This window comes from Delphinus delphis, chromosome 3, assembly GCF_949987515.2.
Source record: "Delphinus delphis chromosome 3, mDelDel1.2, whole genome shotgun sequence".
NCBI classification, from domain to species: domain Eukaryota; kingdom Metazoa; phylum Chordata; class Mammalia; order Artiodactyla; family Delphinidae; genus Delphinus; species Delphinus delphis.
In genome coordinates, this window is record NC_082685.1 from 18,097,210 (window position 1) to 18,113,654 (window position 16,445).

The 16,445-nt window shown below is 47.9% G+C and overlaps 1 protein-coding gene and 1 pseudogene across 1 annotated transcript in view; one reads left to right on the top strand and one right to left on the bottom strand.

Moving 5' to 3' along the window:
* Positions 1–16,445, bottom strand: part of ADAMTS2 (ADAM metallopeptidase with thrombospondin type 1 motif 2) — a 245,389-nt gene that overhangs the window by 57,280 nt on the left and 171,664 nt on the right. Inside the window, exon 5 of the mRNA XM_060008222.1 lies at positions 12,887–12,970. Within this exon, the coding sequence (XP_059864205.1) occupies positions 12,887–12,970 (84 nt within the window). The remainder of the gene's footprint in view (positions 1–12,886; positions 12,971–16,445) is intronic.
* LOC132421908 (eukaryotic translation initiation factor 2 subunit 3-like) lies at positions 1,873–12,301 on the top strand (annotated as a pseudogene).

The window sequence follows — 16,445 nt, forward strand, 5'->3', positions numbered from 1 at the left end:
ATGAGAACAGTTCAGTAGCTTTGGTGCCTTCTCAAAAAAAAAAAAAATCAATTGAAAAGCCAGTTGCTATGCAACCCTCAAGTGTTGCCGGTGTTCTGCTCCCTGGCTGATGGCATATTGTATAAAATAAGATAATCTCTTTTCTTCTGCTGTGTTTTTTTTTTTTTTTTTTAAGAAATGGAGAAAAACGTTGTTTTAGGCAAAACTTGAGATAACTCAGAGGCTTCTCATAAGCTGGAAGACAAACAACATGTCACTTGCACAAGTGCTACTGATTTTATCCCCACTGGAGCCTTGGCGAGGCCTGGGGACAGGCACAGGGGGAGTGCAGGGTACGGAAGCTGCTCTCTTTCCATCACAGCTTGGAATAAATAACAGCATCTGAATACCGGGCCACTTTCTGCCCCAAGTCTGGGTCTCGGCCTCACAGCCCCTAGAGCGCTTCTGGCCAGGCCTTGGGGGACACAGCTCAGGCCCCTCTCCTGGCAGGGCTCCTGGCTCCAGTCACCTCGGCCTTGCTATGCTTAAAGTCTTCCAGGGACAGGGCCTCACTCACTGACAGGAAATGTGTGGCTCCTTGAGGAGCAGCTCATCAGAATCCATCCTCTCCGTGAGCCAAACTCTACTCCCCAATCCCATCTAGAAGCCCCTCCTGGCTTTTCCTTGAACAAGCAGAGCTCATTCCATTTACGTGAATCCCAGCCAGGCAGTCTCCTGCTGGGTCACCCCATCCAGGGCACCCCATGGCGCTCACCACTCCGAAACAATCTTGTTTACTGGTGAGTTCATGGGGAGCTGTTGCTCCAGTCCTGGGAGCAGGCAGGCAGGTCCCAGGATCCACCTGCTCAGGAGGCATGCTTCCCACTTCCCTGAGGTCCCTCGGACACCTAAAAACAGGGCCTCATCCCCAGCACTGTGCCAAGTGGAGTCTGTGACCAGTGGACACAAACTTATCACCCACAACGAGATAAGCACAAGCACAGAAATGGGAAACTTTTATAGCAGTTTGATGGAGTGATTTTATGTCTGTGGAATTTAATAATAAAAAGTCGGGGCCGGTATTTTTTTTTTTTTTTTTTTTGTGGTACGCGGGCCTCTCACTGTTGTGGCCTCTCCCGTTGCGGAGCACAGGCTCCGGACGCGTAGGCTCAGCGGCCATGGCTCACGGGCCTAGCCGCTCCGTGGCATGTGGGATCTTCCCGGACCGGGGCACGAACCCGTGTCCCCTGCATCGGCAGGCGGACTCTCCACCACTGCGCCACCAGGGAAGCCCAGGGGCCGGTATTTTTGTATAATCTTGGTTTTTGTCACATTTCCCTTTTCTAGAAAATTCCTTTTAGATGTACTTACAGAAATATTGGTCCGTGATGCGACCTTTGGCTCTGAGGCGTTCTGTGTGTCTGGCTTGGCACCCTTGGCCCTGACAGCTACTCTCCACGGACTGTCATGTTCAGACTTATGGTCTGATTGCTCCAGGTCGGTGGAACGACCCCTCCTTTCCCACGGGGGTTGCTCCTGAGCCCACAGCCAAACACACCGCACTGTCCCTAGGCTCCTATGCTCTGTGCAAGGCACAGAATGCTCCGTTCCAGAGACGATGGGCCAGCAGGTGGGGCCACAGTCCCTCTGCGTCCGGATATCTGTCTAGTGCCAGCCCTCCTGGATGTGGTTGGCCAGCCATGTCCTCCTAACTCTACTCTCCCCCTACCTGTGCTTCTGCAGTGTGTCCTCCCTAGGGAAAGTGAGATTCACACCCTGGACTCCACTCCCCACTCACAATCCTGCCACTCGCTGGAGGAGGACCAAGTCTGGCCCTATAACTTTCTGGAATCCCCCAGGACACAGAGGCCCTGATGGGCGCCAGCCTCCCCCATGGCTTCCCGAGAAGAGGTGGGGTGGGGAGGTGGGAGAAGCTGGGCAGAGTGTGGGGTGGGCTTTGCTACAAGAGACTGGTCAGCCCCGCTGCCATCAGGGGCTGGGGGCCAGCAGAGGGGTGGCAGCATGTTGTCCTTCCCGGCCAGGCTTCAGGGGCTGGGGATGGATGTGGGGTTCTAACTCCACATCCTGGTACCTCTTTTATCTTGACACCTCTGAGGTCATCAGCAGAAGTCTAAGGCTGGTCTGCCGAGCCCTGCTGGGGTGCAGTGGGTGCAGCCTGGACTCGGTTCTGAAAGCACTCATCCAGTTCCACATTCTCCCTTCCTGTCGCCTCACCATCATGGATTCCCAAACTCCTTCCCAGTGGGAAGTCACGGAGGCGAGGGAGGCGTTGGTCCCCCTGTGCCCTCTCACTTCTCACTGTATTGGTCCTGGTCTCATTGAAGCTGCTCCACTTGCCCAAGCTTGCTGTGGCCACCCGTCTTGTTGGCCATGGGCTCGAGGCAGCCCCATGGCCTGCCCTCCTCCCCATACTGTCCCCAGGAAGAGTAGGCCATAGCCTCACAATGGGGTCCATGCCCGCTTCCCTTACCCTCACTCTGCCTATGGGGGACTCGGAGGGTACCAACATGGGTCACGCAAAGCAGAACCCCTCCCTACGAGGTGGAACATAAAGGACCAGACTGGTCATGGCCATGAGGGAGGTGCCTGCAACACCTGGGTAATACAGTCTCACCTGTAGGTAAGGCCACATACTTGTGGCAGCCTGCATCCTCCCTCTGGCCAAGATGGCTCACCCAAAGTTTCCACAGACACTCAGGTGACAGAGTTCCCAGGCAGAAGAACAGAGATCCCTCTCCAAGAGCCTCCAAGCCACCACAGAGAAGAGGTGCCAAGCAAAAGCATGAAGTCCTTTCTACATGCTCCTTCAAATCAGAAATAAAATGTTGGACGTGACAGAGCCCTGTGGCATGCCACTGGAGACCCTTCCCCAGATGCTAGCATTCAGTTACACAGAATTACTTGGACTCTACCATTTTTAAATGATTTTTTAAAAATATAAACAAATTTTCCATAATTAAAAATGCACTATTTCAATTATAAAGGAAACATCCTTATCATGATAAATTAAGAAAATTCAGTAAAGTACAAAGAAGAAAATAAAAATCCATCACCTACTACCCAGAGATAAGTACTATTCACGTTTGATATATTCCTTCAGTCCCTTCTGTGTAGATACTTGCAAACAAAATTGAGATCCTACTACTGTAAGCTTATATCCTTTTTTCCGAAAAGCCAACAAACTTGACTTCATGCTGTAACCATTTCCCCAAGCCCTTAAACGTGCTTTGAAAATGGGATTTATTGGCAGTCTAATAATCTACCACATAGACATAGTGTAATTTATTTAACTAGACCCCTATTGGCAGACAATTTACATTGCTTCCAGTTGTTTACACTTAGAAATAAGGCCCTGGCTTTTGTCTTGTTCCTAAAACTTCATCCACAGCTCTGTTAACTGCTTTGGAATAGAATCATAGAAACGAATGACTGGGGGCAAACATGAAGAACATTTTTAAGGGAAATGACAAACTGCCACATTTCCTTCCAGAAATGTGTACACATTTATGCTCGTACCAGAGGAGTGTACTGCTGCGTTCACCCAAGCCAGCAGTAAATCCCTCGTCTTAATCTTAACACAGCTGATGCTTTTAAAATGGTAAACGTTTATTTCTTTGATTAATAGTAAAGTTCAATGTTTTCTCTTTTTTTGCCATTTGTATTTTTTCTTCAGTTAATTGCTTATGTCCATTGCCAATTCTGTTTTTCCTAGGGCTCTTCATATATTAGGATATCTTTTCCATATTGCAAATGCTTTTCCTGATTGTGGTTTGCCCTTTGTTTGTGTTTTTTTTTTTTTTTTTTTTTTTTTTTTTTTGCGGTACGCGGGCCTCTCCCTGCTGTGGCCTCTCCCGTTGAGGAGCACAGGCTCCGGGCGCGCAGGCTCAGCAGCCATGGCTCACGGGCCCAGCCGCTCCGCGGCATGTGGGATCTTCCCAGACCGGGGCACGAACCCGTGTCCCCTGCATCGGCAGGCAGACTCTCAACCACTGCACCACCAGGGAAGCCCCTGTTTGTGTTTTTTGATGACTTTATATTTTAAGTATTCAAATATATCTATCCTCCTCTTTACAATCCCTTCGACTGTATTTATGCTTAGGAAGTCCTTGACAATGAATATTTTCTTCTTGATTTGTATGGTTTAACTAGTTGAATTTTATTGGCCTATGTTTATCATCTGATGTATTTAATTTGCTATATATGAAATTTATATTTATCACAGATTTATTTATAACACTTTATAACCATTCCATTTATATTTATCGCATGCTATTTATATGAGAGGTATTTTCAGAGCTATGTATTTTATTCAGTTGATCTGTTAATGCTTATGCAAATATAGTATATTTTAATTATTTTTGCTTTACAAGGTATTTGAAGTAAATCCTTTTTATTTGCTTGGCTTTCAAGGTTTTCCCAGCCATTCTTGACTGTTTATGCTTCTAGATGAATGTTAGAATCATTTCATCAAGTTTCCAATTATTAATCTGGGAAAAGTCAACATCACTACTATACCCAGTGTTCCCGTAAGGAATAGCATATGTCTCTTCATTTATTTTTATTTTTTTCCTATCATTAACAATGTGCAATTTTCTTCCTATACGTCGGTCTTATAGCTGTCTTGTTAGGACTATTCCAGGTATTTTATATTTTTGGTTACTATCGTTAAGGGAACTTTCTTTCCCTATTATCTTTACTACCAGGGCATTGTGGGTTCACACAGAAATTATTGGGTTTTGTGTAATTATCTTATATTTGGCCATGTCACTAAACTCCTTGGTTTTCTGATGGATTCTTTTAGGTTTTCCGGGCACATAATTATTAGCAAACAATTATAATTTTATCTGTTCTCCTTGATACTGGTTTCATGTCATACGACATTGTCCAGAATTCCAAAACCTCAGTAACAAAGTTATGCGTCTCTTTCTTGTTGCCAATTTTACTGTAACTGTTTCATAAGAGCAGCATGTCCCAAAGCAAATTCTGTAGAATGTTGATTCCATGAGGAAAAGGGTTCTGTTGAGAAATAGTTTGGAGAAACCATGCATACTGATCCATCTCCTAGAGATTCACCCTGCACATTTTCATAGTAAAGTCTCTGAGAAATTTTGCTGTCAGGAATACCTGTTTTACTTTGTTTTATAAGCATTTCCCAGACTCATTTGACCATGGAACCCCTCTATTCTCCTGTGAAAACATCTATGAACATCCTGAGAATTAGCTATGCAGAACACTTTTAGGGACAATGTGCTTCTTTTTCTACCTTTAAATAAAATTTGGGTTGTCATGTTACCATCTGTTACTAGTTTCACAGATCTTTTAAAAACCATGAGATACCCTCTCAGTTCCTATGGAGCTGATCACACTCCTTGCCCTGCTGGTGCCTTCAGCAGAGCCCCCTGGGGCTCTTTCTCAGGTGCCCCCGACTCGGTGTGCTTCTCTGTGCACCCCCATCCATGCCTTTGCAAAACACGCTCATCTCTTCTCTCCAGGCTCCAGTTCCCCATGCCAGCATCTCCCTGGCTATCTCCACTGGGATGGCACAAAGCACCTCAAACTCAGCACGTATCCCCTGAGCTCACTGCCTTTCTCCCCCACATGCCACTTCCCCCCAGCTCCGTGCTCTCCATCTCAGGGGTCAGCATTATCATCTACCAGGTTGCCCAAGGCACGGACTCAGTGTCCCTCCACATTCACCCGTGTAGCACCCACCCGCTCCTGGTTTGGCCTCCTAAAGTTCTCTTTCATCTTCTCTCCTTTCTTCACCCTGTGGCCACGGTCCCAGGACAGCTCACTAAGGTCCTCCCTTTGATGCCTCCCACCCTCTCCTAAGCCACCGCTCCCTGTGCTGGTTCTTCCCCCTTTCACTCCCTCCCCATGGCTGAAAAGTCACTGCCTCCAGTCACTTGCCCTAATCTCTAAATAAGATTGCCTGCCTCCCTTGCCCTGACCAAGTCCCTGGGCCCTCAGTTGTAACTGTTTTTTTGTCTGCACCTCTGCTCTAGAGCAGCCCCTGAGGTCAGGGACCACGTCAGTGACACGGCACAGTGCTTGGCACAAAAAACCCTCAAAAAGTATTTGTTAGGGACTTCCCTAATGGTCCAGTGGCTAAGACTCTGCGCTCCCAATGCAGGAGGCCCGGGTTCGATCCCTGGTTGGGGAACTAGATCCCACATGCCTCAACTAAAGATCCTGCATGCCCAACTAAAAGATCCCACGTGCCGCACGTGACCCTGCGCTAAGACCCAGCACAACCAAATAAATAAATAAATATATTTTTTAGAAGTATTTGTTAGATGACGAACTTTGTCATTAGGCAAATGGATCTGATGAATTATATGAACAGACTTTCTAATATTAAACAATCATCACATTCCTAGAATAAACCCTATTTTATCATAGTGAGAGTTTCTCTTTATGCATTATTGAATTAAATGCTTAAAGCCTCAGGAATTCCTACATCTATTTTTAGAAGTGAAACAGGTCTGTACTTTGTCTTAGATATGCTACCTTTGGCAGCTTTGTGTGTAGGAATCATGTTGGCTATAAAGATAAATTGGGTGGATTTCAGAACATATATATATATATATATATATATATATATATATTCTGAAACAGTTTATGTGGTATTGCATTATCTTTGCTTAATAATTCCTTGCAAATGAATAAGAATAGACTGGCAAAAATATATTATCCGACTCTCTATTTAGAGGTAATTTTAAGATAACTTTGAAAACAGAGAAGAATTTGAGTTCCCACCATGGTTATGAGGCTTATTGTGGTATTTTCTACATTTTTTGGAGTCAGCTTTGAAATATTCCCATTTCCCCAGGAAATCCTTGTTTCCCAGGATTTCCAGGTCCCTGACGGAGGTTCTCAAAATCTCACCTTCAGGTTTTCTACCTGGTTTCTACCAGGTTTCTACCTGCCTGTGACACTTAAGGAAAGAAGAACAAGAAGAAACAGCTTTGGGTGGGGGCAATTTAGCACAGAGCCTGCCAGGAAGTAGTTAAAATAAACAAGGCTTTGTTCCATTGAGTAATCAACACTGGGAGAAGGAACCAGACAGTTTTTAGGTGAAATAAGAGCCAAAGCTTTGCCAGTGCTGGTAAGCAATTAACCATGCACAATTCTCCAATTTTTTTTTTTAAGGCTCAGACCACTTGGTGGCTCTCCTCCCCTTCCTACCCCACAACGTGAAGTTTCCCATGTCCCCTCTCCAGAGGTAGAAAGTGGGGAGGGGGTTGGATATAATCATGCCCATCCCTCACACTACACACCTAAAAATTCCTCAGACCCTGGAGGATGCTAAGGGGGTCTCAGGCCAGGAATGGAGGGACTGGTAGGACCCAGCCTGAGGAGGGGAAGGGATGGCGAACATGTTGATGGCTGCTCCAGTGGGGATGGGCAAAGTCCCATGGGACGTTCCAAGGACGGAGGCTGGAACTGTGTCACTGGGCCTGGGCCACCCCAGCCTTCCCTGGCTGTGTACTGTGTCTGCATGTCCAGAGTGCACCGCCATGCCACAAACCTGCCTGCTTACATGCAGAAGAAGGTGTGCACACTCCTCCTCCATTGACCACCACTGGGTGTCAGAGTCGAGGGATGGGGAGAAGGCCCAGGTGGAGATCTCCCAAGAGCTGCCTAGGGCAGCAACCTCCTCCAAAGCTTTCTCTTCAGCTGGGATAAGCATCCCACTGTGGGCTGCATTATACGCACTCTTTCTTTTAGTTTATGCTTCCTCTCTTTTCTTCTAGACTGAATATGCCAGAGATTTGCTTTTTCCAAGGCTCTCCTCTTGATTGATCCTATTGTTTCTTTCTATTTTCTAATGTATTGATTTCTGCTTTTTTCTGAACTATTTCCTTATTTTTACTTTCTTTAGGTTTTTGGTTTTGGGTGGTTGTCAACATCTGTTCTAACTTACCGAGCTGAATACAGGGTTAACTTGTTTTCATTCGCTCTGTGTGATCTTGGGAAGCACCTGCCTATGAATACAGCTTTGGCCACACCCCACAGGTTTTGATCTGTAGTACTCTTGTTTTCATTAGTTTTCCCAATAGTTTGCAACTAAGGGTCTAATATTATTCTTCCTAGGAGATTTTTTTTTTTCAAAGAGACTGGATTTATTCTTTTTATATATCCCTTCCCTCCACCTAGTTTTAGAGCACCGAGTCAGAGAATAGCCCAAACTATTTTTGCTGTACAAAATTCACTAAGGGCTTCCCTGGTGGCACAGTGGTTGAGAGTCCGCCTGCTGATGCAGGGGAAACGGGTTCGTGCCCTGGTCCGGGAAAATCCCACATGCCACGGAGCGGCTGGGCCCGTGAGCCATGGCCGCTGAGCCTGTGTGTCCGGAGCCTGTGCTCCGCAACGGGAGAGGCCACAACAGTGAGAGGCCCATGTACCGCAAAAAAAAAAATTAATTAATTAAAAAATAAAATAAATAAATAAAACTCACTAAAATTTTCTTTATGACCTAAAGTACTTCTGTAATTTTTAAGTGTTCTATGATTCCTCAAAAAGAAGGCACATTTTTCCATAGGGCAAGGGGAAAAAATGATATAACTACTAATTTAACTTTATCCACTATATTACTTGAAACTCCTATGCCTTTTTTTTAACTTAATAAAATATTTTATTTACTCCAATATATCCAAAACATTATTTCATTAATATCAAATTATTAAGAAAGTATCTTACATCTCTCCTTTTTTTTTTTTTTGTACTAAGTCTTTGAAACCAGGCATATGTTTTATACTTACAGAACATCTCAGTTTGGACTAAGTACATTTCAAGTGCTCAGTAGCCACATGTGTCTAGTGCCTGCTGGACTGGACAGTGCAGCTCTAGACAGAAGATATCAATGCAGGGATACTGTCTCTTAAAAATCATGAAAATTTTTTATTGGCTATAAATGACTGAATAACTTATTAAAGAAGGCTTGAACTGAGAAGGCTTTTTTTTTTTTTTTTTTAAGCAACAAGGATACTGGAGGTACGGGAAACTCCTATGCCTTTTAAAATGTGATCTGTTAAAGGTCTTGAAAAGGGTATGAAAGACTCCTGCAGTAAGGTTTTTGCAAATTTCTCCCTTGATCTGACAGTCCACTTTGGTATACTTTATGTTCTCCATGGGGCATGAAGGACCATGACTGCTATCCTCACTGTGGTCGCTTCCATCACTTTAGAGTGACACACTTCCCAGGGTAGGAAGAGTGGGCTCAAGGTCCACTGTTCCTGGAATTTGACCAGCCATAAAGTCCTTCATTGTCATTTCTGTACTGCAGGCCTTGTACATTGTGTGCAGTTCGATTTTATTTTGTGAGACTGAGATTCTCTCTCTTTGAGTAGAGGAGTTAACCCTTTGCATAATTCACAGCTTTCTTTTTTTTTTTTTGCGGTACGCACGCCTCTCACTGTTGCGGCCTCTCCCGTTGCAGAGCACAGGCTCCGGACGCGCAGGCTCAGCGGCCATGGCTCACGGGCCCAGCCGCTCCGCGGCATGTGGGATCTTCCCGGACCGGGGCACGAACCCGTGTCCCCTGCATCGGCAGGCAGAACCCTTTGCATAATTTACTATGCCTTATGTGCCTCATCTTATTATGACTTGACTTTCTTCATACTGCGTGGGGTCAGACCACGGACTCCAGAATTTGGCTGCCAGGGTGAGAAGCTGGACTCCTGAGGAGCCAAATACCACTGGCTACTCATGCCACTGAACTGCCTTAAACCTCAGTGTCCTTATCTGTGAAGTGGGATCCTCATAGCTCCACTTCCCCATCTGTCCTTGGACGAAGTGAGATAATTTCGTGTAAAGTGTTCCCGAGCTGCCTGGCATAGGCACTTGCTCAGTCCACACTGGCCATCACCATGGGGCTCCTTCCTTCCTCACCAGCTCTCCTTTCAGGCACCCCCTTATTTTTCCATCTCAGGTCTTTGTGCCTGGGGGCTTTCTAATCCTGGTGCACAGACCCGTGCATGCTGCTAGGAAAGACGGTTCCAAGTTTCACAACAAAGGGAAGTAAGAAGGACAAGACTGCTCAGTTAGAACAGCAGCTACGTGGCATGAGAAGAGCAGGACACAGGTTGTTTCTGATGCTTTGACATCCAGGGCCTTGCTGACCTGGGAGGAACTGCTCCTCCCGGGGTCAGCCAATTCCTAGAGACAGTAAACAACTAATTCTGGATCATATGCTTTTCAAATGCAAACCAACCAATTCAGAGTCCACACCCCCAGCCCCCTCCTTCATTGGGCTCTCACACTCCAGCCCACTATCCCGTGTGCAAATCACTAGGGCCAGGTACCAAACAACTAGGGCAGCCCCCAATGCTCCTGAGCCTGCTGAAAATTATTCACACCGGCCAATCCTAAGCCTGCTTACCCCACCTTACCTTGTCCTTCCTGAGGAAACCACAATAAAGGTGCTCGCCCACAGTTTCCTTCTCCTTCCTTAGGCCTCCTGACCAACCATGGTGTTTCCAGTGCGGCCCTGCATGGCCAGAAACTGTGGGTAAAAAAACCATGGCAGGCGGGCTTCCCTGGTGGCGCAGTGGTTGAGAGTCCGCCTGCCGATGCAGGGGACACGGGTTCGTGCCCCGGTCTGGGAAGATCCCACATGCCGCGGAGCGGCTGGGCCCGTGAGCCATGGCCGCTGAGCCTGCGTGTCCAGGGCCTGTGCTCCGCAACCGGAGAGGCCACAACAGTGAGAGGCCCGTGTACCGCAAAAAAACAAACAAACAAAAAAACACATGGCAGTCACCTCCTGATCTGTTGGTCTCACCAAACTTGAATAATAACACATGGCAGTCACCTCCTGATCTGTTGGTCTCACCAAACTTGAATAATAACAAAACCTAAATTTTAGCCTCCAGGCAAGATAGCAGGGCTGGGTGGGGGGTGGGGGGCGTGAGGCTTGTGTGACTTGAGGGCAGCCGCACCTTTTTCAGCAAGATCTCAACACTTTGGATGTTACCAAGTTGATGCCACTTTCACATGAAGTTATCAGCAGACAGTGCACAATTAATATAGGTACAATTGGTCATGTAGCTCATGGGAAATCTAGGGTTTTAAGAGCTATTTCTGGAGTTCACATTGTCAGGTTCAAAGATGAACTAGAAAGAAATATTACAGTCAAACTTGGCTATGCTAATGCTAAGATATATAAACTTGACGACCCAAGTTGTCCTTGGCCAGAATGTTATAGATCCTGTGGAAGTAGTACACCTGATGAGTTTCCTACAGACATTCCAGGGACCAAAGGGAACTTCAAATTAGTCAGACGTGTTTCCTTTGTTGACTGTCCTGGCCACGATATTTTGATGGCTACTAGGGTGAACGGTGCCGCAGTGATGGATGCAGCTCTCCTGTTGATAGCTGGTAACGAGTCTTGTCCTCAGCCTCAGACTGCTGAACACCTGACTGCTACTGAAATCATGAAACTGAAGCATATTCTGATTCTACAGAATAAAATTGATTCGGTAAAAGAAAGCCAGGCTAAAGAACAGTATGAACAGATGCTTGCATTTGTACAAGGTACAGTAGCAGAAGGAGCTCCTATTATTCCAATGTCTACTCAGCTCAAATACAATATTGAAGTCGTCTGCGAGTACCTAGTAAAGAAAATTCCAGTACCCCCAAGAGACTTTACTTCAGAACCCCGACTTATTGTTGTTAGATACTTTGATGTCAACAAACCTGGCTGTGAGGTTGATGACCTTAAGGGGGGTGTAGCTGGTGGTAGTATTCTAAAAGGAGTATTAAAGTTGGGCCAGGAGACAGAAGTCAGACCTGGTATTGTTTCCAAAGATAGTGAAGGAAAACTCATGTGTAAACCCATCTTCTCCAAAATTGTATTGCTTTTCGCAGAGCATAATGATCTTCAGTATGCTGCTCCAGGAGGTCTTATTGGAGTTGGAAGAAAAATTGACCCCACTTTGTGCCGGGCTGACAGAATGGCGCAGTTGGAGCTTTACCTGAAATCCTCACAGAATTGGAAATTTCCTATTTCCTGCTTAGACGGCTTCTAGGTGTACGCACTGAAGGAGACCAGAAAGCAGCAAAAGTGCAAAAGCTGTCTAAGAATGAAGTGCTTATGGTGAACATAGGATCCCTGCCGACAGGAGGAAGAGTTAGTGCAGTCAAAGCTGATTTGGACAAAATCGTTTTGACTAACCCTGTGTGCACAGAAGTAGGAGAAAAAATTGCCTTTAGCCAAAGAGTTGAGAAACACTGACATTCAATTGGTTGGGGTCAAATAAGAAGAGGAGTGACAATCAAGCCAACAGTAGGTGATGACTGAAGAATTAAATAGTAGATTTGGATGGAGCTGGAATTTCTCTTAACAACCTAGGGGTATATTTTCCAAGCAATAGTGAGGAATTAATTGCATAGCTCATTACCTTAGGAGTAGCTGTAAGGTTATTCTCATTTTTTGGTGATGAAAATTTAACCTCTAGTACTAAAATAGGGTCTACAATAAGTGTAAAAATTGGCATAATGTTGGATTGAATCTACCTTTTACCAGAAATTAATCATTCCCAAATAACATCTAATTTATACATCAGCACAGGTTTGAAAGGAAACTGCTACAACCAGCCTTTGCTGTAGCGCACATACCACTGAACCTGTTTGAAATAAAATTTTTCTTCTTAAAATAAAAAAACCCTAAATTTTAAAAGGAGTGAGGCTGAAAGCAGAGTAGGCGTGGCTCACAAGCTCCTTGTTTCCTGTAGGAACCACAGGGCAGCGAGGGAGAGGTAGGGTGGTTTTGGCCAACACGAAGGCTTTTATAGGAGGCCTGCATCTCACTGGAGGGCCCCATTCATCCCACAGCGGCGGGGGCTCTGGTGTGTCTGGAAGGCACCAGCCTGCAGCGCCCACTCACCTTCCCGTAGCTCAGCAGGATTATCCGCACCAGGACGACATTGATGTGGGCCCCCAAGGACTCATCGTGATAAATCTCATTGACCTGAAAGACAACCAGGGACGTGTCAGCAGAAACCACAGGCCCAAGGACGAGCTCTGGCTTTGCAAATGGCATCACCACCCAGCTAGGCCCCAGGCCAGAACCCTGGGACCCAGCCCCACTCCTTCCTCTTTGCCACACTTTATACCCAGGCATCACCACCAACTCTGAATCCATCCCTTCCTTTCCCTCTAACCCCTGCCAGGATATTGCCACTCCCTCCTCAGCAGCCCCTCCCACCAACTCAGGGATTCTCCACCTGGAGCCTACACTGGGATGGGGACACTGACCACTGTAAATGCAACATGGCCTTTCTTTCAGGGAGAACGCAGGCCACAAACCCCAGTGACAGGGGCAATGCCGGGACTGTCACTGGCAGAAATCACTCCTCAGTTGCTGCTGGTGGTTGTGAAATGTCATCTACACTCATCACAACTTGGAAAGGGGGGGTCATTCTAGACACACCAACAGATCTAATTTTTAATGTCTTAATTAAGAACAGATATTGCTATATCACAAAATTGTGTTCTGTTTTGATAACTGCAACTCATACTATTGGCTTCATTTGTATTTCTTCACTCTTTTATTATCATGTATTTAATATTTTACATTTACAAACATTATTGGTGCAGGTGCCCAGGGGCCTCACCAGATGTCAAAGGGGTCCACTGCACAAGAAAGGTGAGGAACCCTTCCTTCCCCACAGCACAGCCAGCATGAATTTCTGGAAACACTAGTCAGGTTAACCCTGGGCTCAGGGCCGACAAAGTCTTCCTTCCCACCCTCATGTGCTCTCGGGATCTTACCTGAAACGGCCACCTCATTGCCACCCACTTCATTCGTTCGCTTCCTGACAAAACCCTACTCTTCTGGAGGCCCAGCCTCGTGGCTGCTTCCTCCTGGAAGGGCCCCCAGGTCTGATCTCCTTCCCAGCCAGCACCAGGGTCCATTGCTTCCTGAGCTCTCTGTGTCCCCAAAGGGACTGTGAGTTGCATGGCCACCTGTATTTTCCCAGCATGTCTCCAGCACCCAGGACGCAGCAGCACACAGCAGATACTCAGGACACACTCGTCAAAAGAATGGATCCACTCATACCATCACTCAGTGGAGAGGCACGAACTGGCCATGCAACCCCTCCCTGTATGCAGACCGAGCCCAGAGGCTGCTGACCTACCCTTTGTGAGGGCAGACCCCACCAAGCGTGCCTCCCAGAGCCCACTCTGTCATCTCAGGCCAGTGCCATCCTCCCCCTGAATCCCAGCTTTTAGAATCTCTATCTGAGCAATGGTAATTGCTACCTATAAACAGTAGGAAAACCCTTTGGGAAATCTGAGCGTTAGCAAGGAAAATCAATTCGTGATGGATGGGACAGGCAGGCACATGGGGCATGCTAGACAAGGAGCCTGGTGGCTCCTGTCACCGTTGCTGTGTGTTGAGATGGCACCAATGGGAAGGCAGAGCTAATGTGCACGGTGGGGTCCAGGGAGGCCACCAGCCTTCCAGCGGTCCCTGCTGGAAGCCTCCTGCCCACACATCTACCTTCCAATTATAATTTGTTTCTCTGCCCTGACCTGGCTTTCCTGCAGGGAAGGGACGACTGATAGCCCTACGGGATGGTCACTGTGACTCGGTGCATGGGTCTGGAGAGGGTGGACGCTGGCACTGAGAGCCACCTACCAGCAAGGTGACACCTGCAGCTGACAAGGTGAGCCCTGGGAGGCTCTGCCAACTCACCCCTGCCGGACCTTCCCTTCTGTACAAGAATGACAGTCCCCATGTCGCAAAGCTCTGTGAGGACTAGACTTCCGCACATGCATGATGGAATGATGTTGGTGAAAACAGGAAAACTGTATTAGTCACTGCTGCTAAGTCATATCGCCCCGCAGCCTCCCATGAGGTCACGGTGACGGGGTGTACACCCCCTAAACACGGAGGTCCTTGCCCACTTTTGAGGGTCAAACTAGACTTTTTGGTCCACAGTGAAACAACGGCCCTAAAAACTACTTTTTCTTAAGAGAGAGGATTTTCTTGTCTCCACAGTATTGCTTTATCTTTCACAAGCAGAGCCTCGCCGATTTGGCTCACGGAGTTTGACTGACAGTCGTGGTGTAGAAAGGAAGAAGGCAGTGACACAGGGAGGTCCTGCTGCATCTGGGGTTGAGTTGGGGGAGGGCGGGCAGGAGAGGAGAGAGGGGAGAGGGACAGGAGTGAATGGCCAGCTTCACTTTACTCCCTTCAACTCTGACTCCCAGGTCATGCTTCGAGTGGGGAGCCGGGGCGGGGCAGAGAGGGTAAAAACAGCTCCGATGTTTGGGAAGAAGATGAAAACAGAGAGAGCTTGAACCTGCTTTCTGGGACCTGGGAGGGGACAGGTTCTTGTCAAGGAGGGGTGGCTTCAGAGAGCTGAAATGGAGTCCGGCTCCCAGCTATGCCTAGGGCATCCAGGGACAGTGGCAGGATAGATTGTTATTTGGAAGGAATTCAGGGCTGAGTTCAAAGAATTACCTCATTTTATGCTCCCAACAGCCCTTTGAGGCCAGAAGGAGGGGTGTCAGCCCCTCCTGAGAGATGAGGAAGCTGAGGCTGGTCCCCAAGGGAGGAAGGAGATGCAGGGCTTCTTCTCAGTTCCTGGCCCAGACCTTGCCCATCGGGGCCCAGGATCCTCCTGTTCTCCTGGTCCCACCACTGGGGCCGATGGCAGCCACTCTCATCTCGGGTAAGGGGTCTTGTGTCCTTCTTGGATGCTGGACAGGCCTGACCCTGACTCCTGATATGAGAGACAGGAGGGCGCCAGAACCCTAGGATCCCCACCACCAGGCGCTGGACTCTGCGAGGCAGAGGCCCACCTCCTGCTGGGGGTGAGGGCTAGGCAGTCAGAGCCAGGGGGTGTCAGGCTGCTGAGCGAGGGCCCAGCTGGGGAAGCACTGTCTTCTGAGCTGCCCATCAGCCACCAGCTCCTGTCAATTGGGCTGGGCACCCTGACTCTGCCCTCAGAGACCAACTGGGCCTCCGGGACTACTGAGGAGCTAGAAAAGGCACGTCTGGAGCACACCCAGCAGATAGCCAGCAAGGAGGCCAGGCCTGCTCTCGAGATGCCCCAGCCCCGCCCTCCCTGGTAGCCTTCCACTGTGGTGCACCTTTCACTGTTTTCTCCTAGGAAGCCTCTGCTCGTCCACACAGGGACACAGCTGCACACAGTTTGCTCCTCTTAGGGAGGAAGGGCTTCCAGCTGGGTGTGCCCCAGCCTCGCCCTACAGCACAGGCACCTCTTGGCAACTGCTGGACCTTCTGGGTGGTTCCCAACCTGGATTCCCACTCACAAGCCCTCCCGGTGGCCTCACCTGAGGCCCGGCCCCCTGCAGCCCCCTCCCAAGCGGGTGGGACCCCCACAGTGACCAGGTGGCCTGGGACGTCTTCTTGCTCATTACGGTGGTGTGGCAGAATCCCCCCACCTGCAAACGGGTTCCCCTCCAGTGTC